The following is a 26,336-nucleotide window of genomic DNA, read 5'->3' as shown; positions in this document are numbered from 1 at the left end:
TCTTTTTCGTTAGCTGGGAAAAGAGGGAGAGTTCAATCCTTGGCGCCGGGGTGAAGCGCGTGAAATACGCGTCGCGCCGCCGGACGCGTGAGAGTTCAATTAAACCCCGATCGGGAAAGGTGGTTTGCTGCCAGCTTGGATTTGGCTGCGCAAAGGCTTAGATTATTGCTGGAAATCCGTTCAGGACTCGGTTTATCCGGCTCAAAAGGCTTCAAATGTATTCCTCCAAGTTCCTTGTATAAGCGCTCTGCTACTGCTATTCCTCTAGTGAAATGCCTAACTATTCTACAGTGGCGATCTGACATTCCTCATGACCATCACAATTTCAGCGAAAGATCATAGATTCGACGGACTCGAAAATAATCCCTGGACAACCCATTGTAATTCATCATGCCTAGTGTATCCAGCCAGCCTCTCTCTTATTCGGATTCTCCTAGGTTTTCAGCCATAAACAGGCAGCGTCAAACTTAGTTCGCGAATCCAGTGCAAACAGAACAAACACTTAGAGTGTGTCGCGGCGCGTTACCTCGACTCTGCCCGGCGAGCTGAGCGCAACGTTAGTCTGACGTCGCTGGGGGTTTTGTTCACTGACCAGGCCTCTATTGCATATTGTCTTCATTGACAACTGATATACACACTCCTTTCCTGACAGAACAAGCGAAATGGCAACCAACCCTGATTCCGTCGACCCTCCCACCAATACCACACAGTTGTTAAACGGACAAGATGCCGGCCAAAGGCGCGAGAGCTTCAGTTCGCAAAATTCCCAAACTGCACGAGAGTAAGCACACAATTTACATCCAACGAATAGCGCATATGCAGCGACCTTCCTCGATTCCACGATAGCCATCTAACCCGTGTTGTTTTCAAGATTCCTCGAGAGTCAAATGCGGCTAGAAGCCGATGCCCGCGAGGTCCTCCCTTATGTGAGCATCCACTTGCACTTGCCAATCACTCGCAAGCCCAAGGCTAACAAGGCCAACTCTAAGTCTTTCGATACCTGCACGCAAGCTCTAGGACCCCTACGACAGAGCCTTTTCGCCTGTCTCACCTGCAACCCTCCTCCTTCGGACCCCGACGCACCTCACACTGCCGCAGGCGTCTGCTACGCCTGCTCTATCTCATGCCACGGCGAACACACCCTTGTCGAGCTATTCAACAAACGGAACTTTGTCTGTGACTGCGGTACCACGCGTGTTCCTTCGACCTCTCCCTGCACTTTGCGCGAAGACCCCCAGTCCGGCAAGAAGGGCGTGCACTCGGAAACGCCGCACCCGGATAACAAATACAACCACAACTTCGAGAACAAGTTCTGCGGATGTGGCGAAGACTACGATGCGAACAAAGAGCGCGGCACGATGTTCCAGTGCCTCGGGCTCGGGAGCGCGGAGACTGGCGGGTGTGGTGAGGACTGGTGGCATCCGGAGTGTCTAATCGGGCTGCCTCGGAACTGGTATGAGGAATTTAAGAAGGAGGCAAATGGGGATAAGCAGGCGGACGAGGACGAGGAGGATGAGATCCCGCTGCCTCCGGGATTTCCGTTGGAGGATGACTTCGAAACGTTCATTTGTTTCAAGTGCGTTGAGTCGAATCAATGGTTGAAGAGCTATGCCGGAACAGCTGGGTTCTTGCCTCCTGTCTCCAAGGAGGGCGGTCTCCCCAAAGTTACGACAGATGTTAAGCCAGCCCCAGAGACGTCGGTCGCATCCGCGAATCAGGAGGAACAATCCGCCAACTCGAAGAAGCGCAAAGCAGAAGACGACGATGCTGAAAACGAGCCCGTGTCGAAGCGCACAAAAGAGGATGACATCCAGGAAACACCTACAGAAACCAAGGCCGAACCAAAAGAAGAACAAAAGCCAGACTCAGAAACGACACAATCCGAACCCGCGAAGGATAAGCACAAGCACAAGCACGACTCCCTGCCCTCGTCCACCCCATCCGGCACCTTCTCCCTATTCCTCAAAGAAGACTTCCGCGACCATTTCTGCCGCTGCCCCGAATGCTACCCCAACCTCTCCCACCACCCTCAACTCCGAGAAGAGGAAGAGACCTACGAGCCTCCTCTCTCCGAGATAGGCGACGACGCCAACGGCGGAGGTAGCACCGGCACTGGCAGCATTTACGACCGTGGCGAAGCCGCTCTCAACAATATGGACCGCGTGAGGGCCATCGAGGGCGCTATGGTGTATAACCACCTGCGAGACAAGGTGAAGGAGTTCTTGAAGCCGTTCGCGGAGTCAGGAACTGCAGTCGGCGCAGACGATATCAAATCTTATTTCGAGAAGCTTCGTGGAGATGAGCAGCCAATGCGGGATGCGGCTGGACAGGCTTCTAGGTCCAAAGGGGACGATGATAATGATAACGATGGAAACAGGCAGGAGCAAAGTGGTACGTATCGGGTCTGCTATTTCTTCCCTTATATCTCAATCTAACGTTGGGCCAGGCTATTGATTGTTTCTGTACACTGGGTATGGTTTTTGGATTTAAGGGAACACGATTGGGATGGAATCTACTTTATCCTAGGCGCATATGGTGGGGATTAGGATATGGACTCTGACATGAGATAATCTAAATTGACCTTATAAATGTCATACTTCTTGTTTTACTCAATTAAAAATCTAATTTGATGTCTTGATCGCATACTGCACATTTACTCCAAAAGAGTATTTATAATAGACAGGAAGAAATAACATTCCAGATCCGAGTTAGATTGAAAACGCCGTGGGCTCCATGCCAAAGAAAATGCTAAGCTGTATCAACACCTATACATATATACTTGTCGGGAATATCAGAAAAGATGAGCGCGTAACTCGAAATCCACTCCGCTACTCTTTAAGCCGTTTCGCAGCTCTCCCCATCAAACTATCATCCGGTAGCCCGCTCCGCTTCGTACCAGGTAGACTACCCGTTCGAATATCATTGTCATCCTGTGTAACCCGCCGATGAGGATATTTACCTTCGAAACCCTCGAAGCAATTGGCCGGTATCGGGCCACCGTTCCTGAAGAACGGATGTTCGAGGGCCTCGCGGGCTGTGATTCTCTTAGTGGGATCATACTCCAACAGACGCGAGAGAAGGTCAAATCCATCCGCGCCCGGAGTTCCAGCATTCGAGGCGGACGAGTAGCCGCCATTCTTCAAGCAGTTCTGGTACCAGTTCTCTAAGTTCGACGAGCGAGGCAGGTGGCTCGGGGCGCGGGACATTGCGAGAGACTGCAGCTGGGAGTATTCAGGCATGGAGACGATGCCCGGCCAGGCGTCTTTGGTGGGCAAGCCCATGATTTCGATGATCTTCATCATCTGGTTCCGCTGGAAAGGGACGGTCTTTTTGCTGTCCATTTTGGCTTCTTCGCCCTTGAAGATGGGTCGGAGAGAGAGCAGCTCGGCAAAGATGCATCCGACGGCCCATAAATCGACGGCTGGCGTGTAATGTCGGCTGCCCATGAGCAGTTCGGGGGCGCGGTACCAAATAGTCACGACGACTTTGTCGCCGGAGAAAAGAGAATTGAGGGGTTTGTAAAAGAGACGTGCAAGACCGAGATCTCCGACGCGAATGGCCCCCTTGGACGTAACCAGGATATTCGCTGGTTTCAGGTCTCGATGCAGGACCCAATTCGTGTGAAGGTAAAGTAAACCATTGAGTAGTTGGAACAGGATCGACCTGACCATTGGCGCTGGAATAGCATGCCGTTGAGGCTGGGTGTGGTGATGGATAATTTGAAGCAGATCATGCTCCGTGTATTCGAAGACCATGAAAATGCACTTGTCTTCTAAAATGATTTCTTCTAGCTGTACCACATTGGGATGGTCCAGCTCGGAGCACAGGGACATCTCCCGGATCGCTGATTGAGAGAGGCCCGTGTACTGGATAATTTCACCCTCTTTATCCGGTTTGAACCTGTGAGTGGTCAGCCATCGGAAGCCAATTAGATAGTGTGAGAATCCATGTCGACCAACTTTTTAATTGCAAATTCGCCTTTCTGGCCATTTTTGCCAACGGCCTTGTAAACACGGCCATAGGTGCCGCTACTGATAAATCCCACAATGTGATATTTATCGCGCACACGGACTTTACTGGTATAGCCAGTTCCAGTCGGTTTTCTCGGATCTATGTTGTCTTCAAGTCCGCAAAAACGTTAGCCACCGGATCCATCATCATTGCTCTGAACATGCTTATGGGGTTAAAAAGGATCTGACATAACAATGGGGGAAATGAAGAGACAAAAAAAGAAAAAAGAGCCGAAGGAAGATAGAACGAATAGGACAACCATTCGGGCCAATGACCAACGGCCAATTCAGAGGGAAAAGCCATTACCACGTGGATAAAACCCGCCGATGGAATTAAAGAACGGGAAATTCCTTCCAAACATGATGAAAGAAAAACAGACAGAAAGGGCCGTCGTGGAACTCGGCGGTCACCGAGGAAGTGTCCTCCAAATTGATTTGAGATAGATTGCAACAAAAGCCCCTTATCCACCAGAACACATGGTGACGGGTCTAGACAAGAAAAAAATAAGTTTAAAATAGGAATCAAAAGAAATTATCAACCATGTGGCAAATAGACAGGAATGGTCAACGAAGAGGTGAATGGGGGGAAATAATATTAATATTAACCGGTATTACCATCGACAGCGGTCTGTAGACTCTTTTTCAAAGACAGACTCTGGCTGACGGTGGCCGCTGCGGGCCTGGACGATGCAGTGAACGGACCGGACGATGGCGGGTTTGTCAGACTCATGGAGAGCGCGGCGAAGGAGGCGAAGAGTGGAGGTGGGCTACTAGTTCCTCTAATATTTATCAATCGGAGAAGAGAGAGCAATCGGGCCCATGGAACCAGCGGTGGTGTGGACTGGACAGTACGGAAAGGCTGTTCTCCACTGGAACAGCGAGCCTGCAGCAGCAGGAAGAATAATCAAATGGCAAGGCAAGGTAACAATGGGGAGGGGATGATTTGAAGAGACAAATGATCATGGCGATGCGACAAACATGAACTTTGGAAGCTGATTGCTGCAACCCCCCATATCGGCGGTTTAGTCAGCAGGTGGCATGACTTGCCGTCGGGATTTGTATGGTGGGATCTGCTGATCGACAATAAGGATCAGGAAGGGACTGGTTTCTAGTAGCCTACAGGCGAGGAGAATCCTTGGGTCTGTCAAGGGATGGGCTTGGGGGCAAGAGCTGGGGTTGGAAGGGGTAAATCTATTCCAGAAAACTCGACTGATTAGGCAATAGGCGTGCGGATGGATCTAGGTACATCCCTACTCCGATGTATACTAACTTCCCGCGAGATATGAGAAAACATATTATAGTAAAATGAATTTTAAGTGATCATGGGCTCATCAATTGTGGCAATGCAACCCTTGATTATGCTCCCAGCCAGTTCTGAGTTAGTGGTGACCACTTGCTGAATGGTCTACAGTCATCTGGAACTTGAAGCTTCGTATATATACATGTACCATCCCGGACGTCAGCATGATGAACAGGAACAAGAAGATCGACAGGCATTCTAGTCGGATTCCTAATGGATAAACTCCAAAGTCAATACTAGAGCCTCAGAAATGCAGAAGATAAATTGCGCATCACAACGAAGAGCAATCAATTTCCTCCCAGCCATCTCACGCTAATATTTTCCGTGTGTACCTGAGGCCACAAGTCCGCTATCGGTCCCCCTTTAGCACCCGGGATTTCTTATTTCCGACTCTCCTCCGCTGCAACGTCATCCATGGATCCTGATGTCCCATGATACAAGTGCTCATGTCTCATGATAGAAGTGCCGCGTCACTGATAGTCCATCAATATAAACGTTCAGTCTGATTTTGACGCTGATGATGCCCGAAATTTCTATTTAAAGCTTACCAAACCATTTAATCTAGATATAATCGAACACAGAGCACCCGATCAGCTACATGATGACCTCTGTTAGTCCAACCCGTTCTCGGGTTACCCCGTACCTGATATACCTGGTGTTCATCACTACGTTAGGTCCGCTGCAGTTCGGATATCACCTGGTATCTCCCCTGAACCCCATGGTACCGTTAAATCCAGTCCTCTGACGAGTGAATTGCAATAGGCCGAGCTCAATGCGCCTCAAGCTGTAGTTACCTGCGAACGAAAGAGCATCCATTCCTCTCCGGCAGCCACATCACACGGCCTACCACAATGTATCCCGATGAACCCGTCTCAGTTCGGCTTTGTATCGTCTATCTACACGCTCGGTGGATTCTTGGGAGCCTTACTGGCAGGGCCCGTCTCAACCAAACATGGCCGTCTGTTAGCTTTGCGGGCGACCACAATTTTCTTCATTCTAGGCCCCATAGCGGAAGCGCTTGCACCTAGCATGTCCCTGCTGGGATTTGGAAGGTTCCTTTCTGGTGTGGGATCGGGGGCTTCCATAGTTGTCGGACCAATCTACATATCGGAGATCGCACCCCCAAGCGCCAAGGGCTTCTTTGGTGCATTCACCCAGATCATGACTAATGTTGGCATCCTCTCGACCCAGTCACTTGGTTATTTTCTGAGTGAAGGAAGCAAGTGGAGGATTATCCTCGCAATCGCAGGCTTCATTGGATCTTTGGAGCTCCTTGGATTGTTCTTGGTCCCAGAGAGTCCTACGTGGCTTGCGGAGCACCAAAAGGTGGACAAGGCCAGACAGGTTCTGCAGAGAATACGCGGCAAATATGCGGACATTGACGAAGAGATTGAAGGATGGAGAAATACGGCGGGCGAATCTGAAACTGGAGAAGAGCAGTCACTGCTGACACCTCCATCCGCCAACATACCTCCGAAGCAACCTCCGGTCACCATCCTGAGTGCTGCGACGAACCATTACTACCGTCCGGCCATTATTGCCGTCGTTGGAGTCATGGTATCCCAGCAGTTCACTGGTATCAACAGTATCATCATGTACAGCGTGTCTCTGTTGCAGAGCATTCTCCCCACCACGGCAGCTCTCCTGACCGTGATCGTTTCGGCGATCAATCTCATCATCACACTCGCTTGTTCGCCGCTGCCCGATAAGATCGGTAGGCGAGCCTGTCTCCTGCTTAGTATCAGTGGGATGGGATCTAGCTCCATGCTTCTCGCCTTGGGTATCTACTCCAACCTGCAAGCTTTATCCGTGATTGCAGTTCTACTGTTTGTTGCTAGTTTTGCCGTGGGTCTGGGACCGGTCCCATTCATCCTGGCCTCTGAGCTGGTTGGTCCTGAAGCGGTCGGGGCTGCACAGAGCTGGGCACTGGCAGCCAACTGGATCGCAACGTTTATTGTGGCCCAATTTTTCCCGATGCTGAACGATGCCTTGGGAGGCCGCGGTAAGATCTACTTGATCTTTGCCGTGATGGCCTTGATCCTGGGAGGGTTCATCTACGGGTGGGTACCGGAAACCCGAGGAAAGGCCAATGCGGACGAGGTCTGGGGAAGAGGGGACCAGCGCAGAAGGGACTGATTTGGGTTAGAGCTAGACTGGATTAACTTGACCTCGAGACAGACAAAGCGGGGATGTATGAATACTGAATAGAATGTATGGATGGCCGGGAGCCATATTTCCACAGGTCCAACACATGGAACACTCTCAACCACTCTCAACCAGGTGCACCACGTGCAAGGCATCGTAATCTGGGATAACTTGGCTGCGTTTCTATCCCGACTCCAAGCGGACCGAGGGTTCGGCGTTGACCGTCTTAATTGATTAATTAATATCGACGAGATTAGAAATTACAGGGTAACGCGCCACTAATCTTAGCTAGATGATCCATCTGTCGCTAGTCTACGAGGCATCTGACACGGGGCATTCGGTGATCTGGGTCAAACGAGCGTCCCGGCGAACCATCCAAGTCAATACGAGGCAAATTCCAAGTCCTCTGGGACTGTTAAGAATAGAATACACATTGCGTCAGGATGATGGGGTTTGCTTGAAGCTATCAAGGCAACAAACGGATTTATGGCCAATGGGCACCAGACCGAGGCTGGATGATGGCGGGTTTATCTGGCGGGGGTGGGGTAAATCATCCTGATCTTTGGTCTGAGTTCCCCTCATCTGCCCCGGAGACCTTTGCCACCCTCGCCGACAAAAGGAAGGCGATAAAAAAAGAGGGGGGAGGCTAGAAGAAGTCTCGGACCAAAGATATAGCGTCGTCTTCTCAACCGATATCTCGCATCAAACCCCCAAACCCAAGGCGGGGCAGGACCGACCACCTTCCAAGGAGTTAAAATCCAACGTGCAGGATAGCCCCGAGGCCATGCATGACTAGCATGACTAGCAGGCTAGTAAGAAATGTTGGCATAATCTCCACAATCCTTGTATCTGCGTGCTATCTCCGTAACTGCGTATCCGTCGTGGCAAGCAGTTAAATCGATTACTCCGGCGGACGAAGGACGACCGGAGGAGGCTGAGACATCATCCATCAATAAGAGTGCATACTTTCCGACTTAGCTCGGAGCCACCACCACGGACGCTGGGGTTTTAAATTAGCGGAAGTGACTTGTTCGGGAGCAGTGCAGCAATCCTGCAGGCCAGAAGTCCACTTAGTTGGCGCGGTAAGATGTAGATGATATGCACCGTGCAGCGTAGGCCCAGGGATGATGGAATTAGAAGCAGGCCACCCCCTTCCGCTGTGCCACAGTGGCAGGTTTGCTGAAACACGGACAACGCAAAAAAGAAAAGAACAAAGTCAGAAATACGAACCATTATTAGGAAGGAATGCGGGATTTATTCATGAGGCTCAGGCTCAGTCAGGGGGGAGGCGGTGAAGACAGCCAGACGGAATACTAGGGAGTCCGAACTTCCTAACTAAAGGAACCATCATCCCCTGCCGACCGAAGATGCATGGGCATTGGGCACAGGCTCAGATGATATTATCCAAGCGCCAATGACCGTTGATGGAAATCCCCCCTTCATCCTGAAAGCATTCCATAGGTACTTTACTGAGCCACATCAGGGACTGTGGTACAGTCGCCAACGCGACCGCCTAGGCAGCCACTTTCCCTCTCCAGATGCCGGTGGAGTCGCCGGTGGATCCAAAGGCAAGACCACTTTTCTGTCAAGTTCTAGTTCTAGCCTGACGTCGCGCTGTTGGGGAAATGGACATGCCCGCCAAGGCCGTAACCGAAGGGTTCCGTGTCTTTATTGCCGTTAGGAGGTTTATGTGGTCATTGGATGTATTGGAATGCGCTTGATGAAGAACGAGGGCCATCACATCATGCATATCGGCCAGGAGTTCCTGTAGTCCTCTGTACTGTCTCCGTAACTGTGTCTATGCCCGGATATAAATAATTAAATTAAATCTCGAGATAACTAACGGAGCCTCCCGGTCGAAGTTAATTAAACCCTCCAAAATTAGTAGTCCTCTGCCATTGCTGACCTTCACTACGGCTACAAGCTCGTAAATAGTAATCCGTCCAGTCCCCCCCGCCCCATCAGACCGTCGCCGGGATTGTGAGCTTGTTGTTTCCTTTCTTCTTTCGCCCGGTCGTTCGCCTCTCCTATTTTTCGTTTTGGATTGATTCCCTTCCCATTCATTCCCTATCTTTCTTCTTCTTCTTCTTCTTCTTCTTTTTCTTTCCTCATCCTTGGTCACTTCTTCATCCTCTTCTCTCCCCGTCCCAATTGCATCCGCTGCCTCTGCGATCTTTCGGTTTCGAGCAGCGTGTTCGGTACGTTGTTGTGGCTCCGAGTGTCGTAATTCGATCGACCCGGGCGGATTGTAGATCAACCCGGCACTCCAAGCCGACAACCTCACCGCGACCTCTCGCCGTCGCTGGAGGGCTGCATCCCCAACGCTCTCCATCCATTAGATCGGCCAAACCGCCCAATTAACCCACCAAATCTCTGTTTATCGATCCTTTGGTCCTCTACATCCTCTCAAACACCGAATCTTCCGTGTTGACGCGACGTGTTCCGTCTTCCGTCTCACTGTCTGAGTCCCGCCCGCACTCCCGAACGGCCATTATGGTGCGGTTACCAATTCCTCAACGCCTGACCTCCCACCTGAGTACGCGGAGCAATGCCTCGACCCCCGGTCAGAGCCGAAGCGCAAGTCCCATGAGGTTTCCGGATTCCAAACCTCCTCTGATTCTCAAAGTCAACGTGTTACGGGTGAGTGATCCGCCTCAGCGGCAGACATTACGTCAAGCTTTGCCGTCGTTTCCTGAGACTGACTGAACCGCCTCGTTGCAACAGGGGCGCAATCTCGCGGCTAAAGATCGGAACGGAACTAGCGATCCAGTGAGTTACACCTATTGCCCCTCAAAACCTCTCCTGACCACCAGAACTGATTGCCGGTCTATCCGCTTAGTACCTAATCGTTACACTCGGAGATGCACGACAATCGACCCCTACGATACCGAAGACCTTGAACCCAGAATGGAACGTTGCCTTTGAGATGCCCGTTGTCGGGGTGCCGCTGCTAGAGTGTATCTGCTGGGATCATGACAGATTTGGAAAGGATTACATGGGCGAGTTTGACATTCCCCTAGAAGAGATCTTTTCTCACGGGGAGGTACATCAGCAGGTGGGTTTTGACCAGTTGCTTGGATAAGCGCGGGACTTGCGCAGGCTAACGTTTCTCTGAAGCCGATGTGGTACACCCTCAAGTCCAAACGGTCCAAAAAGAAGGACAGCACCGTGTCCGGAGAGATTCTTCTTCAATTCTCGCTTGTCGACACCTCGAACCCCACCGCGACTCCCGATGAAGTCTATCAGAAATTCAAGAATGTAGTGTGCACCAGCGAGGACGACGATGAATACCCGCAGATTCCGGCGACCGTGTTGGGCGACGCAGACAGAGACGAAGAAACGTCGGATGAGACCGACGATCCCGCGAAACCGGAGGTCGTTGAAAAACGGCGGAGAAGGTTGCGGCTGGCCCGACTCAAGCGCAAGTCATTAGCAGCTAGAGCGTACCAGTTCTCTGGCGCTGGAAATGGTGTCCAGGGAATTGTGTTCATGGAGATTGTCAGAGTCACGGATCTTCCGCCGGAGCGAAACGGTATGCTTTTACAGCTTTCCCCCTCTCCTCGCCCAACCGTCAAGAGTCGAGCATGTGGCTGACGCTAGAAATCCAGTGACCCGTACTTCCTTTGACATGGACCCGTTTGTTGTGACTTCATTGGGAAGAAAAACCCTGAGGACCCCGGTGATACGCCACAACTTAAACCCAGTATACCACGAGAAGATGGTGTTCCAAGTCATGAAACATGAACAATCATACACAATTGGCTTTACTGTGATGGACAGGGACAAGTTTTCTGGAAACGACTTTGTCGCCTCCGCAGGGTTCCCACTCCAGACACTGATCCAGTCAGCTCCTGAAGCCGATCCAGAATCAGGCCTCTACAAATTTCTGGACCCTACTCTTGATCCAACAGGATCTGACACCTCTGAAACCGAAAATACGGCTGGAATAAAGATCGATATCAGCCCGTCTCCGTCAACCAATAGCCTGTCGAAGATGTCGAATAAAGCGAGGTCTCGGAGCAGCACTGCGTCCATGTCGGGCCAGTCAGTGCACTCGAGCCAAGAGCTATCGACGTCGCTTCCTCCTACATTGGCCGTCGAGGAGGGCTCGGGCAGTAATATCTCCAGTGCCCCGACCGCGACAAACAACAGCGCAATTGCTCCGCTTGAATCGGAGGGACTTGAGTTGTATCGCATCCCACTGACGCTGAAAAACAAAGAGCGATGGGAGGACAAACATTCTCCAGAACTTATCGTGAAGGCTAAGTACATGCCTTACCGCGCTCTGCGTCAGCAATTTTGGCGGTTGATGCTTCGACAATATGACGCCGACGACAGTGGTCGCATCGACAAAGTGGAGCTTACGACGATGCTCGACACCCTAGGCTCAACGCTGAAAGAATCTACAATTGACAGCTTCTTCGAGCGTTTCAGCGAGGAGAATGAGCTTTCTGAGACCATGGATCTAACCTTCGATCAAGTGGTGATATGTCTGGAAGACACCCTTCAGGCTTTGCAGACGGACCCTCGTTCAGGCATTAAGAAGCTTGTGTCTACATCCTCCACGGGCAGCCAAGCAAGCGAGGACCCGTCCAGTGGTGACGATGATTTGGAGGCCACCTCTGCTCCTTCTGCCCCTCCCCTTAACACTGATCCTCAGTCGACGTCCGTACCTACTCTGTCTAGTGAAGATCAACTCGCCTTGAATGAAGAGGACCTTCACCCAGATGACCTAGGTGATGAACGGGGCGAGGAGCATGTGATTGAAATCCGCGAATGTCCGTTGTGTCATCAGCCACGACTCTCAAAACGCTCCGACGCGGATATCATTACGCACATTGCTACTTGTGCGAGCCGAGACTGGCGACAGGTCGACAATCTTGTGATGGGCGGATTTGTGACCTCAAGTCAAGCACAGCGCAAGTGGTACACCAAGGTCATCACGAAGATTTCTTACGGAGGATACAAGCTAGGAGCCAACTCCGCCAATATTCTTGTTCAAGATCGCATTACAGGACAAATCAACGAGGAGCGGATGAGTGTCTACGTTCGCTTGGGTATTCGTCTGCTGTACAAGGGACTGAAGAGCCGAGACATGGAGAAGAAGCGAAGTATGATCCTCTTAGTATCCGAATGGCTCAAAACAAAATGCTAACAATCTTTATCAGTCCGCAAAATCTTGAAGTCCCTCAGTATCAAGCAGGGCAAGAAATACGACGACCCTGATTCGGCAAGCCAGATTCAAGACTTTATCAATTTCCACCAACTTGATCTGTCAGAGGTTCTGCTCCCTCTAGACCAGTTCAAGACTTTCAACGAGTTCTTCTACCGCCAGCTCAAACCAGAGGCTCGACCTTGCTCGGCTCCCAACGAGCCTAGGATTGTGGTCTCTCCGGCTGATTGCCGATCGGTCGTGTTTGACCGCATGAGTGACGCGACTGGCATCTGGGTTAAAGGACGGGAATTCTCTATTGAGCGACTCCTTGGAAATGCCTATCCCGAGGATGCTCATCGGTACCAGAACGGGGCCCTGGGTGTCTTCCGTCTTGCACCGCAGGACTATCATCGTTTCCATATTCCTGTTGATGGAACTATGGGAACACCCAAGACCATTGAGGGAGAATACTACACCGTCAACCCAATGGCCATCCGCTCTGCACTGGATGTTTATGGTGAGAATGTGCGGATCCTCGTGCCGATCGATTCGCCCGTATTTGGCCGTGTTATGGTGGTCTGTGTTGGTGCCATGATGGTTGGAAGCACCGTGATAACCCAACAGGCTGGGAATAAGGTTTCTCGCGGCGACGAACTTGGATATTTCAAATTCGGCGGCAGTACCCTTCTTGTTCTTTTCGAGGAAGGGGCCATGAAGTTCGACACGGATCTGGTGGACAACTCGAAAGGACCTCTGGAAACTTTGGTAAGCATCCCTCTTCCTCCCCCTTGCTGATTGAGACGCACAAGTTTTGCTAACAGGGTCCTCTTCCGTCTTCTAGATCCGTGTGGGTATGGCTGTGGGTCACAGTCCAGAAATTCCTCAGTTCGAACCCGATATGCCTAAGAAGCGCGAGAACCTCACCGCGGAAGAGATTCAGGCCGCCAAGCGCAGAATCGAAGGTAGCTTGGCTCCACCGGCCGAACGCGACGAGTTTTCATAAACACCATTCGGTATTCTTGGCAGGTGAATTGTTATTGTTAGGGCGTTTCTTGGTTTGATTTGAAGGCCAGGAGCCATTCATTCTTAGCGATTTAGCTATCATTGTTGTGACTTTTGTGATAAAGCTGGACCATGGGCGTCAGCCAGTGGAGAGAAGTGCATGTTAAATAGCCGTTGGACATATCTAGGCAATGAAAGGCCACATGTAATTTTGACATAACACATATTTTCTTCCTCGATTTCTCAATTCTTATGATCCCATAGTCCATACTACTGAAGCTTCGTCGCGATTGGGAAGGCGGACTGAGTGTCACTCCCAAAAGGGATTAGTGTCATCCCCCACGCGCCACGACCAAAACAACCGCGTGCTGCGGCGACTTGCAAGAGTAAACCCCCCATTGACCCCGACAAGGCCGGTCTTTAAGCCCTGCTGCGCAAGGAGCATCATCTTCATCCCGCCAACGGCATATGCGTTCATTTGAATTGTCTTTCGCCGCAATCTTCAATTGCTTCTCATCGTTGGACGCGCGCTCCAGACACCGACGACACGTCTTAGGAAAAACCTCCCCCCCCGTTGACCGAATTCGCGGAACCGACCTTCCCTAGTCAACTGCGACCGCGCGACCACCATTCACTCGCGCCAGTCGGATGAAAAACACGTTTGAGAAATTCGCAACGACGCGGATTGGTTATTATACTGAGCTTTCTCGACTGCTGAGCGTGCTGGGGAGGTGTACTACGTTGTTTTGGGAAGGGACCGCGAGAAACACGACAAGTCGGATCGTTCGCAAGAGACCGCCCACCTCCTCAACACCGCGAATATTCTCGGATCAGTGAAGTGAAAACCCGCGATAAAGCGCTGCTGAGCAGTAAATCATCTTTCTTAGCTCTTATCTGCGTCTCCTTCATTTATACACGCCCCTCCCCCCACTTTCATTCGGTCCTGACATGACCGTCACTGTTGTGGCTACCCCTACAGCGAAGACAAAACGTCGCGACCCCCTAACAACCATTAACATGGCAACGTCCCAGGCGCAGGCGCGTCCTGCGTCATCTGCCACGGGTAAAGCGGGTCGGAAAGGGACGAGGTCGAGTGCGCGACTGAGTCTGAACAGTCAGGAGAAGAGCGAGGAAAATTCAACTCGCGGGAAAAGAAAGGGTGAGTTGTCTAGACCCCTAAGACTTTTCATCGTACTACGGCTCGGAACGCGGAGTCGCCAGCATGCGCTTTAAATGCGCAGTAGGATTGCTCGCTAATGTTCGGCTACGGTCGCTGTTGCAGGTTCTTTCGATGACGATGACGATGATTTCCAGTTCACCCGCATCAAGAAATCAAAACCCGCAGTTGAAACTATTCCCGAGCTTCCTCAATCCGTACCTGAGAAAGCTGCCCCGCAACCGTCGCCCAAGCGAGGCCGCCCCCCGAAAAAGCGACCTGCAGAGAAGTCGGAGGCTGTTGCGGAGGCAAATCATACGACGGAATCTCGAACAAAGCGATCAACGAGAGGGGCAGCGAGAGGGACGGCGAAGCCCGCAGCGCCCGAGCCAGAAGCTCAAACACAAGCGCAGTCACAACCACAAACACAAACGCAAACGCAACCGGAGAGTGCTACGCGCTCAACGCGCAACCGTGACCACACTGAGCCAGTACCAAAGGAAAAAGCAGTACCAAAGGAAAAGGAGAAAAAGAAGCGAAGAGGGCGACCGAGCAAATCGAATGAGCCGGAGCGACAAAACGGGTTCGTATCTCCAGAGCCTCAGAAGACTGGGACGGCGACGATTGCACTTCCTATGGCCGACACGCCGGTTATCCAGCGGAATAAGGAGATGAGAGGGCAGACAAAGGCAGGAAAAGGAAATAGGCGAAGTAGCTTGGGTATGCGAGGACGAAGAGCTAGTTCCCTTATCGATTCTGGGGCTTCAAATGGTGAGAAATTTTGGATCTACCATCTCCCATTTCGACGCGAGATGCTAACATCTTATAGCCCTACCTCACAAGGAGGTTGGTACGGCGGAATTCTACAAGCACATCGCCAGTGATGGATTGCCAGAACCGAGGAGGATGCGTCAACTTTTGACTTGGTGCGCAACTCGCGCGATGGGAGCGAAGCCTTCTGGATCGGGTGCTGAAGATGCTAGTGTGCATCTGGCAGGTAGGTCGAGTCAACCAAATTTATTGTTTCTGCAGCTAACATCTAGTAGCGCGTGTGATCCAGGAGGAAATTTTAAAGGAATTCTCCGTCAATTCAGAGCTATCGAATTGGTTCTCTCGCGAAGATATCAACCCTCCATCCGTCGTGGTCAAGAAGCCGAATCCGAAGAATGTGCAGAATACGGAGAAAATCAAGGAACTAGAGGAGCAAATTCAGAAGTAAGGATTATTTTGAACTTGTTGACGAAGTCACTTTGCTAACAGCCATTAAGGCTCCAAAAGCAGAAGCACTCCCTGAATGCACTCCTCCGGTCGTCGCCTATTCCACCGATTAAAGCCTCGAAACAGCCGGACGCTACACCGAATGGTCAAACCGAGCAGCTGCCTCAGCCTGACTCAATCGATCTTTCACTTCTCGAACCCTCCCAACTCAAACTTTATGCCCTAATAGACCCCGACGCAGCCAAGCGACATTCAACCGTGCAGACCCAAGAACCAGAGCCTCCTTCAGACGCCACTACTCTACCTCCAATCACCCCTTCAACAATCTCTACGCGTTTATCCCGTATAAAATCTGGCCTTGCACCAACTTTGGATTCCTTGGCAGCTGGCGTCCATGATATCGAGCTTTATCGGGCAATGTCCGACAACGTATCGTCACGGATCCTGCGCATCTGTGCCGAGCGATTAGATGAGCGCGAAGCCAGAAAGTCCCTGGGGCGACTAGCATTAGAAGAACAGGGAGAGCAGAAAGACCTCAGTCTTCGGCCACGAGTCCGAGAGGATATTGGAGTAATCCTCGGGGCCCTCAGCCGGGTCGAAAGACGGTGATAAGATATTCCATGAGTCTATATGTTGAACAAGGGAAGCATGTAAATACCTCGTTTACCCATCATGTACTTTTTTTTGTGTTTGATTTTTGACCATCTCGGGCCATATTTTCGATGGTGGCCTGGGAATGCTTTGGGTGTTCGTTCATTACTATTTAGGCAGCATGCAAGCAATGGAGTTGGGGTGTTCCTCCTAGCTGGGAATTGGATCGGTTGTTTCAAGCTGTTTGTTGCGGGTGCAAGATGGGCTACTACGGGTATTATGGACTGCGATACGATGCGATAACTACGGATTGATTCCAATTTCAATTTTACTGCGGCAGATAAAGCAGCTAGACATTCTTTGGTAGAATTTTCTTTCTTTAATCAGTGATTTATCTATCAGATCCTGTCTTCAATCAGAGTTCATCCGTCCACTTTAGGAGATTACAACTGACCGGTGTCAGATCCTCTACAGAGAGAATATAAAACTTAAGAGTTAGACTAATTATCACTCCCCACGTCACAAACGTGTGGATCTTTGAGGATCGAATACACCCAGCCTATCACCATCAGTGGCGATATAAGATCTTGACCGCCATCTGCCAACCCCTGCACAGATAGAAGGACGAGCATGAGAACATGAAAAGCAAACCGATTGACATGATAGCTATGAACAATTCAGCTACTCGACTGCCAATTGTTCGCGCATTGGCGATTAACACCCCGACTCATTCAGACCGCTACCGGTAAGATGGGTAGCCAGGATATTCAGCTCGACAGAAGCCGCAGATAGATAGACAATTAAGCATCTTAGTTCCTTCTGTCCTCCGGTACCAGTGCCTGTTCCGATGCCTAATACCTGGGCATTTATCTACCTACTTACCTATCTCTTGTGTCGGCATGCACGCTTATCGATCCATTCGGAACGAGACGAGATTCCCGCGTGTTCGGAGCTGATAAGACGAATCCTCCCTATCCTATCCTACCATGCGATGCAATGCAATGCAACATATAAGGAATCCTGCTATCGATAGCAAGATTAGAAGATAGAGAAGGGTGAACTCCTAGTAATAGGACAAGGGCTGCTACCTAGTGCATACTTCGCTGACTTAGAGCATAAGCATTAGTCAAGCCTAGTTGGGTAGGAAGATTTGTTGCAATCGACGAAGATATTGCATCAACGCCGATGATCATGACTTCATAGTACCTACCTACCTCTACTTACCACTTACCTTGCATGTAGAAGACAAGAGAGGAGGAGGGGGGAGGAAAAAAAACCTGCTTCTTGCAGATTGCACCGACCAGTGCAGTCTTTCCACCACGTGGGAAAGAAAAGAAAGTGGCCGGTTCGGTGAAGGAAAGAAGAAAAAAGATTATGCACCCTCGAGCTAAGGTAAGGCGAGCTAGCGGCCAGTGCTCGCGCAGGGTAAGTTTCCAGGGTATCACTTGTGTGAAGTGGATTGGACACCGCATCAGCATGCAGCATATAACTGCGCAGTAGTATATCTAGGTAGGTACCTAACGGTGGATCCGAGATAGACTCGCGTGAATTGCTCAGTGCACGGATCTCCAGGCCTGCTTGCAGGACTTGTTCATTTTTGCGTTCTAATTTGCCCGTGGAGATATATGTTTTTGATTTAATCTCCGTAGTCTGGAGCTGGTGGGTGGATCGGGGGATTTCGCCCTTCAACCTTGGAGACTGCAGTATCTAACCGACTAAGCATGATTCATAAAAGAGGGCGCAACTATCGGCCTGGATCATTCTATGAAACCCTTGCAAGATAGTCTCCAGTTTTACATGCTGGTTGAGTTCCTTTCGTGCTTTCCAGCGCTTAGTAGTAATAGTAATGGCCACCCGGACCAGCTGGCGCTATCAGCACGCAACAAGGGGACACAACACAGACCACCAACGCGCCCAGACGGAGGGTTGGACGGAGCGATCGGATCGCGAAAGGGTGAACCAGACCCAATCGATCATGTCGAAGAACCTGAAAGGCCATGTGATTGTTGAGATACGGAGCATGTGGTGTCCGTACCTACCTGCAAAGACCACTTTGATACTGGACTAGCGAAGTCTCAGCGCTAAGAGCTAGCTAGCTTCAGTCCTCATTTTCATTATCAATAGTAATCCCTGTCGGTTGAAAAAACTTGAATAAAAGAGGGGGGAGGGGTAGAAGCCACGACGAAGGGAAAAATTAGATATCTTTGCCAGCCACATGACCGAGAATATAACTGGGGCGGAATAGATCTAGAAGCTTGGGAACCAGAGGCTACGGTTATCTAGTTCCGAAGGATTCGACGTTGTTGTGCGGTTCGGGTGGATCGACCCCGAGGCAGAACCGGGTTCCGCGCTCGGTTGATTAGGGATTGGCCTTATGTGCTTACGGAGCACTAGTGTAGTATCGAGTGGCTTGTCGGGGGCAGCTGAGAAGACGCCGGCTATAGGGCATTCAGTGTTATTGGATGGGATTGATTGAGTCATTGAGCCAGGATCTCTGACGAATTGATCGCGTTTTTGCATTAACAAGGAGGCAAGCATCTGTTGAACTGGTTGAGCGATGTTACCTGTTAGAGTTTGATCTATATTTGCTCTGAACTAAGATGGTTTCCTTAAGATCCCGTTAGTGCTGCTGCATTTTGTATAGTAGATAACAGACAAGCCTCAACAATACTGCAACCAGTCATTAACAACCCTGGAGTATGTGAAGGTATATCCTGAGGCCAAAAAATCCCAATCCGGCAGATAAGCTCAGGGCCTCAGGCCCACTCGTTCCCGAAATGGCAGAAGCTCGGGTCGCCACGCGATGACTAACGCTTCGTTCCCTGGGATCGAACTATGAAGCATCCATCATCCATCATCCATATCGCCATGTCCGTCGATCGGCATCTATCTGTCTCTTACAAATACTCACCAATAAAGAGCCTGGGACACAAGATACTCCGTTTCCCCCGGACCCCACAGAAAAAAACATGACAGAATCTATCGCCCGCTCCTCGACCATCACACCCGAAGGGCACATACATCCGCGTCCCGGCCCGGCATGTCATTCTCCCCGGTATGACGCGAGGCTCGTTGCAGGCGCCTCTGCCTCAGCTCGCTGAACGAGAATTAGGTATTGGTCCCTGCACTGTTGCGTGTCGCACAGGCATCCTCTCGCAGTCGCGCAGGGAAATGAATCGGATCCCGTTGGGTGACATGGCGGCCGGCTAGCAAAGTGGTTTTTTCGGGGACGGTGATGGCGATTTGTGATGGGGATGATGAAATCATGACACAGGGCTGGGGTTGACCGGGTGTGTGCGGTTATTGACCCTTTCTCTCACCGGTTCTGAAACAGGGTTCCAAGTCAAGCTGGCTCGCATCGTACAGAAGTCCCCGGGACGCAATGGGCTTCGGACCTTCCCCTCCCCCAATTCGTCTCGATCGAGCGAGCCCCAGCAGATGGGCTGGGAAGTCGTCGGCCATGACGGGGTGAGAAGAACGGTTGTGTAACACCCCGCTTGTCACTGAAAAGCTGGGAGCAAGCCTGACATCATGGGAGAGAAACTGTCAGACATACAGGCGAGATGTGGAAATTGCACATGTTTGAGACGAAACATTTCGCACCGCCTGAGCCGGGAGAATTATGTGGAAGATCAGGTCCAGAAGACGGAAGATGTTCTGTCGGTTTCTAAGAATATTTCCCGCTGGACCGGTCGCGCTATTCTTGTCAATCATGAAAATCATAAACGCATAGTCTTTTTTAGCGATTTCCCTTGTCGCAGGACAATGCAGAATGAGTATGGATCAGTGGCTCAGGGCTGTGTAAAAGTGGATCCGACATGACCGACAGCAATGCTAATCCGATGTAAGGAGTTGTTGCCTGAAACCATCGGAAGCATTCCAAGCTCCAATGTCAACTGCTCCGTATGTCTGAAACAAAGGCCAGCCACGAGGCAGGCCGTTTTCCTACGGACTACGGAGTAGCTACGGACCTGTCGATAGCACGAAACGGTTACCTAGACAATTTCATCTACGAGACTAGCTTGCAGTTGGGCAGCTATGGGAGTTCATATCAAAAAGCCGGTGTGCAGCCCAATTAAAGGGGCAAAAGCAATTCGCGTGGACAGGAAGGAAAAAAAGGAAAAGAGAAAAGGACGGACCTTTGGGTGCCCAGTGCGTCCTGCATAGAGTCCACCGGATCAACGGTCAATCCCTCAGTTTAGGCTATAGTCGGTCATTTGGCGCTGATCATCAGGGACCATCGCGCTGCACCAGGGGCGACCAGCCAAAGGGAGGGATTCGTAACCTGCAGGCGTGACTTGCAGCAGTCCAATGCCAACCTCACCTTCACTCGCTTTCTTCGCTTTTGCCCCTCCTCCCTTCCATCCCCCCTCCACCTCCCTCCGTTTCTTTATCGGCCATTGTTCTATCTCTGTATTCTTCTGTCCCTCTGGTCCATGCATTGCTTACTCGTCTCATGTGACGATCCCGATGGATTCCAGAGCCCGCCAGAAGCTTCGTAATGCAGTTCGCTCGCCTGTTAGCTCTCTAACCAACAACGCGAACTTACCCACCCTTCGCCTCCCCTTTTCTCTGTCGATGACGATGATGGCGTGCTGGGAACAAGGAATCACTTCGATCTAGTCTGAGCTTTCGTCATGCATGGACACTTCCTCTATCGCTCAGGGGGGCGTGGAAAGACCGATAACCACGAATCATCCTATCGGCTTCGACCTTCTCTGCCATCGGGTTGCCGAGAATCCTGACGTGCTGACGATACCTTCTCCTATTCGCGCAATCCCATCCCTCCTTGACCGACCGGCGCGAAAAAAGAAAATAAAAATTTACGGGATCCGCGTCCAGACCGACCGATCATTCTCGTGGGTCCTCTTGTTGTCTCTCTCTTCCTCTCTGTTGTCCCTGGGTTCTCTGGTCCGCGGTCCGGCTCGGGCGCTAAGAAAGGAATCACTATCATGAAATCCATGATAAACTTGTTCCTTCGGGGCGCGGTGGATCCACTACGGTTTTTGCCCCCGAGATAAAAAAAAAAAAAAAAAAAAAGAAAAAGAAAAAAAAGTTCTAAGTGCTGACTCTGAGGCCGTATTCGTTCCTCCCTTTCGCATCTGTCAATAGGATCCATTGTTCTTGCGGCTTGAGAGGTTCCAGAAGGATGATCCAGGCTGTTCCACCCGGTGGGGTTGTTCGACAATTCAGCCCAACATTATATTGTTTCGAATTTCGACAGAATAACAGAATAATCGATTTTTTTGAGGAAAATTAGATGCAAAAAAGGAAGAGAAATAGAAAAAAATATCGAGAGACAATGTGGAGGGAGAATCAAAAATGTCGGACGAGAGACAACGCCATCCCACAACCCAGGAAATCAAGGATAGGAGAAAGCTCCCGCAAGCAAGCAAGCAAGCAGAGGGGAAAAGGCAAGCTAGCTGCGGTCGCCCTTATTGTTTTTCTTGCTTATCCTTTGGTTCCTCCCAGCCAATGTGACCCTGTTTCCTAGCTATTGTGGTACCCTATCGTGGAGCCCGTGGAACCGCTTCCGTCCATGACCGTGGCCCCAGTCCAAGATAGTCGCAAAAGAGCTGTCCTGCTTATGCCTGAACGCCGTTCTAGTCCCCTGGGGTTGGGTGTCACCCTCTTTTCCGAATTTTTTTTATCCTTATTTTCTATTCTGGATCTTCTGAATCACAGCCATTGGCTGGGGCCCTGGGAAACTGGAACGATCTATTTAATTTCTAAACTTACAGTATTTTCGAAATTCCCTGCCTGGGCCCCGGGGTCTGTGATTCATCTGCCAGATTCGTCACGCCAATCGACCTTTCCGGTGATTTATCATGGTGGCAATGGACCCCGGTTTGATACAAATCTTCCTCTCCTTTCCATCTGGTCCTTCTTATATCCCTTAACCCAGGTCCTGATTGTCATAAGCACTATTTGACGGTGGGACACATTTAATATCTAATTTTTATTCCTCCGAAAGCCACCTTGCTACACAATCCGACAGAAAAAGTCCGCGCAGAATTCTGTTCAATTGCTTCCTTCCCTTTCATATGATCAAGATTGTGCCCTAATCTTGGTTACTGGTCTCTATCGGGTTGTACTGCTACTTCTCTACGTCGGACGATTTGGAGCTCCTCTTCTGCCCTCTTCTACCTCTTGCATCATAACCGACCCGATTCATTTGGGCCCCCTCGCTTGATTGTTTTCCTTCTTGCAATTAGGACATTTCTTCTGGACGCCCTGATTTGCGCCTTCATTTTGACTATGACTCGGTGACGTACCACCATTCTTTGTAGCGGGACCATCACCCCTTCCTTCCAGACATCCAACTGCCTCGTCCATAGTGGTTTGGTTCCAAAGGTACTGCTATATTCCACGTCCGTGCACATTCACTATTCCTGGAAGAATTTCCATCGGTACGTCTTCTTGACCTCATAAGTCAATCAGGAGAATCCATTGGTGATGCAATCTGTTAGCTGACCATCTTTTAGGCCGTCGCCTAAACAACACAAACTACCTCTACCGAATAAAAACAACCCAACAGGAAGAACAAAAGAAAAAAAAGAGAGGGTATCCTCAAGGGATAAGGGAAAGCCCCTCCCCCTGTTCAGATTCATCTCGCTCAGTTTCGTAAAGAATCCTAGGAGGTACCACAAGAAGGGAAAATGGCTGGAGGCTATTTTGATCTACCAATATCATCGTCCCGGCGCTCGAGCGTTACTGATGTATCCGGGCCTCCTTACAACAGATCATCTGTAGGGCCGCGTGTCTCACCCGTGGTTACCCCCAATGAGAGCATGCAGGAACGGTCGATGGACCCTAGTCCATATCAGGGCAAGCAGAGGAATGCAGGCATTCTCAAAAACGCGAATCGCGTCAAGTTCAGCGTCAGCGAGGAGGGGCTTTCCGCATGTCTTTCAGGATCACCGTCAGAAACCTTGTTCGATGGAAGGGGTTCATCGCTGCCACAGAGGCCGTTGCCCACTGCTAGCATTCCTCCGACTGAGAGAGCTCCCACCGACACCCAATCGTTGCCCTTGGTCGATATTAGCTCTAGCTCACCGGTAGGTGCCACGGGATTGAAGATCCACTCACGAGCGAGCTCCCCCGGGCTCGTCGGCGACGATGAGGTCAGTAATGAGAAGGGGAGAGCCATTCACTCGGCTCAAGAGAGAGCCCAGAGACTCGCCTCCCTTCTCGGCCGCTCTTCCAAATCTCCCAAACCAAGTCCTCGATCCAGTCTGCCGTCATCGATCGCGTCAACCCCCACAGAGGCGGCTCTTCCATTCGAAGAAGATGGTGATGAAATTCCTATGATCAGCCTCCCTGAAAAGCAATACAACTTCTCCGACGACGATGAATACGCCCCACTAGACGGAAGATCCTCAACACGCACCGCCGAAGCCCATCAACTCGTGCGACAAATGACTCGCAAAGACCTCAGCTTTATCACTCGGATCCGAGCCCCCTCCCCCGGATTCCGTTCCGGCCAAGCCACTCCCATGGAGGAGAGGGACCCTGACGCCTACGTCGAACGGCCGACCCACTACCGAGGAGGCATTCTCTCGTCTCTTCTGAAACTCTACGACCAACCCGCCAACAACCTCCCCCCGCGAGGTCGCTATGGCTATGGCCACTCGCGCCAGAGCAGCTCTGGCGACCTTAGCGGACGAGGCTTGTCCCCGGACCCCAGCCAGAAGCCCCGGAAGTGGTATGAGAAATCACCAAACCAGTCCATGACCTCACTGTCGGGATCCACAGCGAAGAGCTCCCCTATCTCGATGCTTAAGCGCTCGCGTAGCAGCGGAGCCGTGCCGGTGGTCCCGAAAAGGATGGGTAAACCCCAGCTGGAAGACGAGATCCGCGTCACCGTCCACATTGCCGAGCTGCTGTCTCGCCAGCGATACCTCATCCGACTGTGCCGAGCCTTGATGAAGTACGGGGCACCCACCCACCGACTGGAGGAGTATATGAAGATGACCGCTCGTGTCCTGGAGATTGACGGCCAGTTCCTGTACATACCTGGCTGTATGATCATTTCCTTCGATGATGTGTCCACTCACACCACCGAGGTGAAAGTGGTCCGATCTCCTCAGGGTATCGACTTGGGAAAGCTCTCCGACGTGCATGCCGTGTACAAGGAGGTTATCCATGACGTGATTGGCATCGAAGAGGCCATCCAGCGGCTGGACGAGATCATGAAGAAGAAGAACAAGTACCCGATTTGGCTTTTGATCCTGGTGCATGGATGTGCCAGCGCATCTGTTGGTCCGTTTGCATTCAACGCGCGTCCCATCGACATGCCCATCGCCTTCCTGCTCGGGTGCCTCCTTGGTACCCTGCAACTTGTCTTGTCGCCTCGGTCGGATCTGTACTCGAACGTGTTCGAGATCTCTGCCGCGGTTCTAACTTCCTTCTTGGCCCGGGCCTTCGGTAGCATTCGATACAATGGAGACCGCCTCTTCTGTTTTTCGGCATTGGCCCAATCGTCGATCGCTCTCATACTGCCCGGATACATGGTGCTGTGCGCCAGTCTGGAGCTGCAGTCACGCAGCATCGTTGCCGGGTCTGTGCGCATGGTCTACGCTATTATCTACTCCTTATTCCTCGGATTTGGCATCACAATAGGCACTGCAGTTTATGGCCTGTTAGACGGAGATGCCTCCGCTGAATACACCTGCCCGGCCAGCCCGATCACAAACGAATACCTTCAGCGCTTCCCTTTCGTCATCTGCTTTACATTGTGCCTTGCGCTTGTCAACCAGGCGAAATGGAAGCAAATCCCTATGATGCTGGTCATCGCATTTGCTGGCTACGTGACCAACTACTTTGGCGCGAAGCGATTCTCCTCTAGTACACAGGTCTCCAACGCGCTTGGTGCCTTTGTCATCGGGATCCTGGGCAATCTATACAGCCGACTCCGACACGGATTCGCTGCGGCCGCGATGCTGCCGGCTATCTTCGTTCTTGTTCCATCCGGCCTGGCCGCTAGCGGATCGTTGATATCAGGAATCGCATCGGCCGAGCAAATCACCTCTCAAAACTCGCCCTACGCTGTCGTTTCGAACGGGACGCAGGGCTTCATGGATGCCGCCAAGAACATGACACAGAGTCCTCCTTCGCAGGACCAATTTCACGGTGTCGTCTTCGACATTGGATACGGGATGGTGCAGGTCGCAATCGGCTTCACCGTCGGGCTCTTCCTCGCCGCCTTGGTTGTTTATCCTCTTGGAAAGAAACGAAGCGGGCTCTTCAGTTTCTAATCCCTACACAAAAGCACACTGCTTAATTCTCCTTGTCTTGTCATCACACCGTCATCCTTTCACTCATTGATTATCTTTCCTTCCATGTTTATCTCAATTTGGACTGTTCTTTTCGTTCTTGCCTGTGCGAGGTCTTGTTATTTCAGCGTGACCATCATTCTCTGTCGAATATTTGCATCATATATAGCCCTGAGCCTGTCTTTCTTTGGTAAATTTCCTTAACTGTTTTTCTTTGTCTCTGAGGATCAATTTGTGCTTTTCTATGGTTCGATTTTATCCGGATTAGCGAGCGACCTAGGCGATTTGAATTTTGATTGGATCACAATGGTTGGACAATGCTGGTTTTTATTCTGGAGTTTACTCTGGTGTTGGCTGCTAGTTTAGGCGCTTATTTGTATTGGTTTATATTTGGGTATAGCAGACATAGACAATCTTATGAGTGACGACAATTGGTTTTCTTTACTTTGTAAACTGGAGTGAACATGGGGCTTGGAGTAGGGCT

At 50.9% G+C, this 26,336-nt stretch overlaps 8 protein-coding genes across 8 annotated transcripts; 7 read left to right on the top strand and 1 right to left on the bottom strand.

Annotated features, from left to right (window-relative positions):
• Positions 1 to 562: 562 nt before the first annotated feature.
• On the top strand, positions 563 to 2,609 carry P170DRAFT_400589 (putative metaphase-anaphase transition protein (Mlo2)). The gene is made up of 4 exons (XM_024846332.1): positions 563 to 781; positions 872 to 926; positions 990 to 2,391; positions 2,447 to 2,609. Exons 1-4 carry the CDS (start codon positions 663 to 665, stop codon positions 2,452 to 2,454), a joined length of 1,584 nt encoding a protein of 527 aa, XP_024708696.1. The 5' UTR covers positions 563 to 662; the 3' UTR covers positions 2,455 to 2,609.
• Positions 2,610 to 2,636: 27 nt separating this feature from the next.
• On the bottom strand, positions 2,637 to 4,449 carry ssn3 (cyclin-dependent serine/threonine protein kinase SSN3). Its single transcript, XM_024852137.1, has 3 exons — positions 4,318 to 4,449; positions 3,960 to 4,119; positions 2,637 to 3,900 (listed from the first exon to the last, which is right to left on the bottom strand). Exons 1-3 carry the CDS (start codon positions 4,370 to 4,372, stop codon positions 2,829 to 2,831), a joined length of 1,287 nt encoding a protein of 428 aa, XP_024708695.1. The 5' UTR covers positions 4,373 to 4,449; the 3' UTR covers positions 2,637 to 2,828.
• A 1,311-nt stretch (positions 4,450 to 5,760) lies between these two features.
• On the top strand, positions 5,761 to 7,664 carry P170DRAFT_404454 (putative MFS glucose transporter). Its single transcript, XM_024846530.1, has 2 exons — positions 5,761 to 6,010; positions 6,073 to 7,664. The coding sequence occupies exons 1-2, from the start codon at positions 5,909 to 5,911 to the stop codon at positions 7,444 to 7,446; spliced, it is 1,476 nt and encodes a 491-aa protein (XP_024708694.1). The 5' UTR covers positions 5,761 to 5,908; the 3' UTR covers positions 7,447 to 7,664.
• A 2,284-nt stretch (positions 7,665 to 9,948) lies between these two features.
• Positions 9,949 to 13,613, top strand: P170DRAFT_349459 (putative phosphatidylserine decarboxylase Psd2; the record flags this gene model as incomplete). The annotated part of the gene is made up of 7 exons (XM_024843738.1): positions 9,949 to 10,095; positions 10,180 to 10,224; positions 10,295 to 10,510; positions 10,573 to 10,987; positions 11,064 to 12,566; positions 12,624 to 13,375; positions 13,452 to 13,613. The coding sequence occupies 7 exons, from the start codon at positions 9,949 to 9,951 to the stop codon at positions 13,611 to 13,613; spliced, it is 3,240 nt and encodes a 1,079-aa protein (XP_024708693.1).
• A 947-nt stretch (positions 13,614 to 14,560) lies between these two features.
• P170DRAFT_445150 (Mis12-Mtw1 family protein) lies at positions 14,561 to 16,595 on the top strand (the record flags this gene model as incomplete). The annotated part of the gene is made up of 5 exons (XM_024850682.1): positions 14,561 to 14,771; positions 14,895 to 15,539; positions 15,598 to 15,765; positions 15,815 to 15,983; positions 16,037 to 16,595. The coding sequence occupies 5 exons, from the start codon at positions 14,561 to 14,563 to the stop codon at positions 16,593 to 16,595; spliced, it is 1,752 nt and encodes a 583-aa protein (XP_024708692.1).
• Positions 16,596 to 21,643: 5,048 nt separating this feature from the next.
• P170DRAFT_435034 (uncharacterized protein) lies at positions 21,644 to 22,413 on the top strand. Its single transcript, XM_024848853.1, has one exon. The coding sequence runs from the start codon at positions 21,880 to 21,882 to the stop codon at positions 22,069 to 22,071; it is 192 nt and encodes a 63-aa protein (XP_024708691.1). The 5' UTR covers positions 21,644 to 21,879; the 3' UTR covers positions 22,072 to 22,413.
• Positions 21,867 to 22,621, top strand: P170DRAFT_129179 (uncharacterized protein). The gene is made up of 2 exons (XM_024842399.1): positions 21,867 to 21,991; positions 22,072 to 22,621. The coding sequence occupies exon 2, from the start codon at positions 22,117 to 22,119 to the stop codon at positions 22,507 to 22,509; it is 393 nt and encodes a 130-aa protein (XP_024708690.1). The 5' UTR covers positions 21,867 to 21,991; positions 22,072 to 22,116; the 3' UTR covers positions 22,510 to 22,621.
• Positions 22,622 to 22,807: 186 nt separating this feature from the next.
• On the top strand, positions 22,808 to 26,278 carry P170DRAFT_129196 (threonine/serine exporter family protein). The gene is made up of 2 exons (XM_024842400.1): positions 22,808 to 22,931; positions 23,063 to 26,278. The coding sequence occupies exon 2, from the start codon at positions 23,237 to 23,239 to the stop codon at positions 25,832 to 25,834; it is 2,598 nt and encodes an 865-aa protein (XP_024708689.1). The 5' UTR covers positions 22,808 to 22,931; positions 23,063 to 23,236; the 3' UTR covers positions 25,835 to 26,278.
• The last annotated feature ends 58 nt before the right edge of the window (positions 26,279 to 26,336 follow it).

The sequence above is a fragment of the Aspergillus steynii genome, assembly GCF_002849105.1.
Source record: "Aspergillus steynii IBT 23096 chromosome Unknown P170scaffold_2, whole genome shotgun sequence".
Lineage (NCBI taxonomy): Eukaryota > Fungi > Ascomycota > Eurotiomycetes > Eurotiales > Aspergillaceae > Aspergillus > Aspergillus steynii.
The sequence above is the reverse complement of the archived record's forward strand: the minus strand, read 5'-3'. Positions and strand labels throughout refer to the sequence as shown.

What these genes read in the sequence shown, in the direction of transcription:
- P170DRAFT_129179 (XM_024842399.1), top strand. Translation starts at nt 22,117, where the DNA reads ATGACCGTGGCCCCAGTCCAAGATAGTCGCAAAAGAGCTGTCCTGCTT.
- P170DRAFT_435034 (XM_024848853.1), top strand. Translation starts at nt 21,880, where the DNA reads ATGTGGAGGGAGAATCAAAAATGTCGGACGAGAGACAACGCCATCCCA.
- P170DRAFT_400589 (XM_024846332.1), top strand. Translation starts at nt 663, where the DNA reads ATGGCAACCAACCCTGATTCCGTCGACCCTCCCACCAATACCACACAG. An exon ending in AATTCCCAAACTGCACGAGA is followed by an intron (nt 782 to 871) that starts GTAAGCACACAA and finishes GTTGTTTTCAAG; the next exon opens with ATTCCTCGAGAGTCAAATGC. An exon ending in CCCGCGAGGTCCTCCCTTAT is followed by an intron (nt 927 to 989) that starts GTGAGCATCCAC and finishes GCCAACTCTAAG; the next exon opens with TCTTTCGATACCTGCACGCA.
- P170DRAFT_129196 (XM_024842400.1), top strand. Translation starts at nt 23,237, where the DNA reads ATGGCTGGAGGCTATTTTGATCTACCAATATCATCGTCCCGGCGCTCG.
- P170DRAFT_404454 (XM_024846530.1), top strand. Translation starts at nt 5,909, where the DNA reads ATGATGACCTCTGTTAGTCCAACCCGTTCTCGGGTTACCCCGTACCTG. An exon ending in TGCAGTTCGGATATCACCTG is followed by an intron (nt 6,011 to 6,072) that starts GTATCTCCCCTG and finishes GAATTGCAATAG; the next exon opens with GCCGAGCTCAATGCGCCTCA.
- ssn3 (XM_024852137.1), bottom strand. Translation starts at nt 4,372, where the DNA reads ATGTTTGGAAGGAATTTCCCGTTCTTTAATTCCATCGGCGGGTTTTAT. An exon ending in CGGCGGGTTTTATCCACGTG is followed by an intron (nt 4,120 to 4,317) that starts GTAATGGCTTTT and finishes GCGGACTTGAAG; the next exon opens with ACAACATAGATCCGAGAAAA. An exon ending in GGCGAATTTGCAATTAAAAA is followed by an intron (nt 3,901 to 3,959) that starts GTTGGTCGACAT and finishes GACCACTCACAG; the next exon opens with GTTCAAACCGGATAAAGAGG.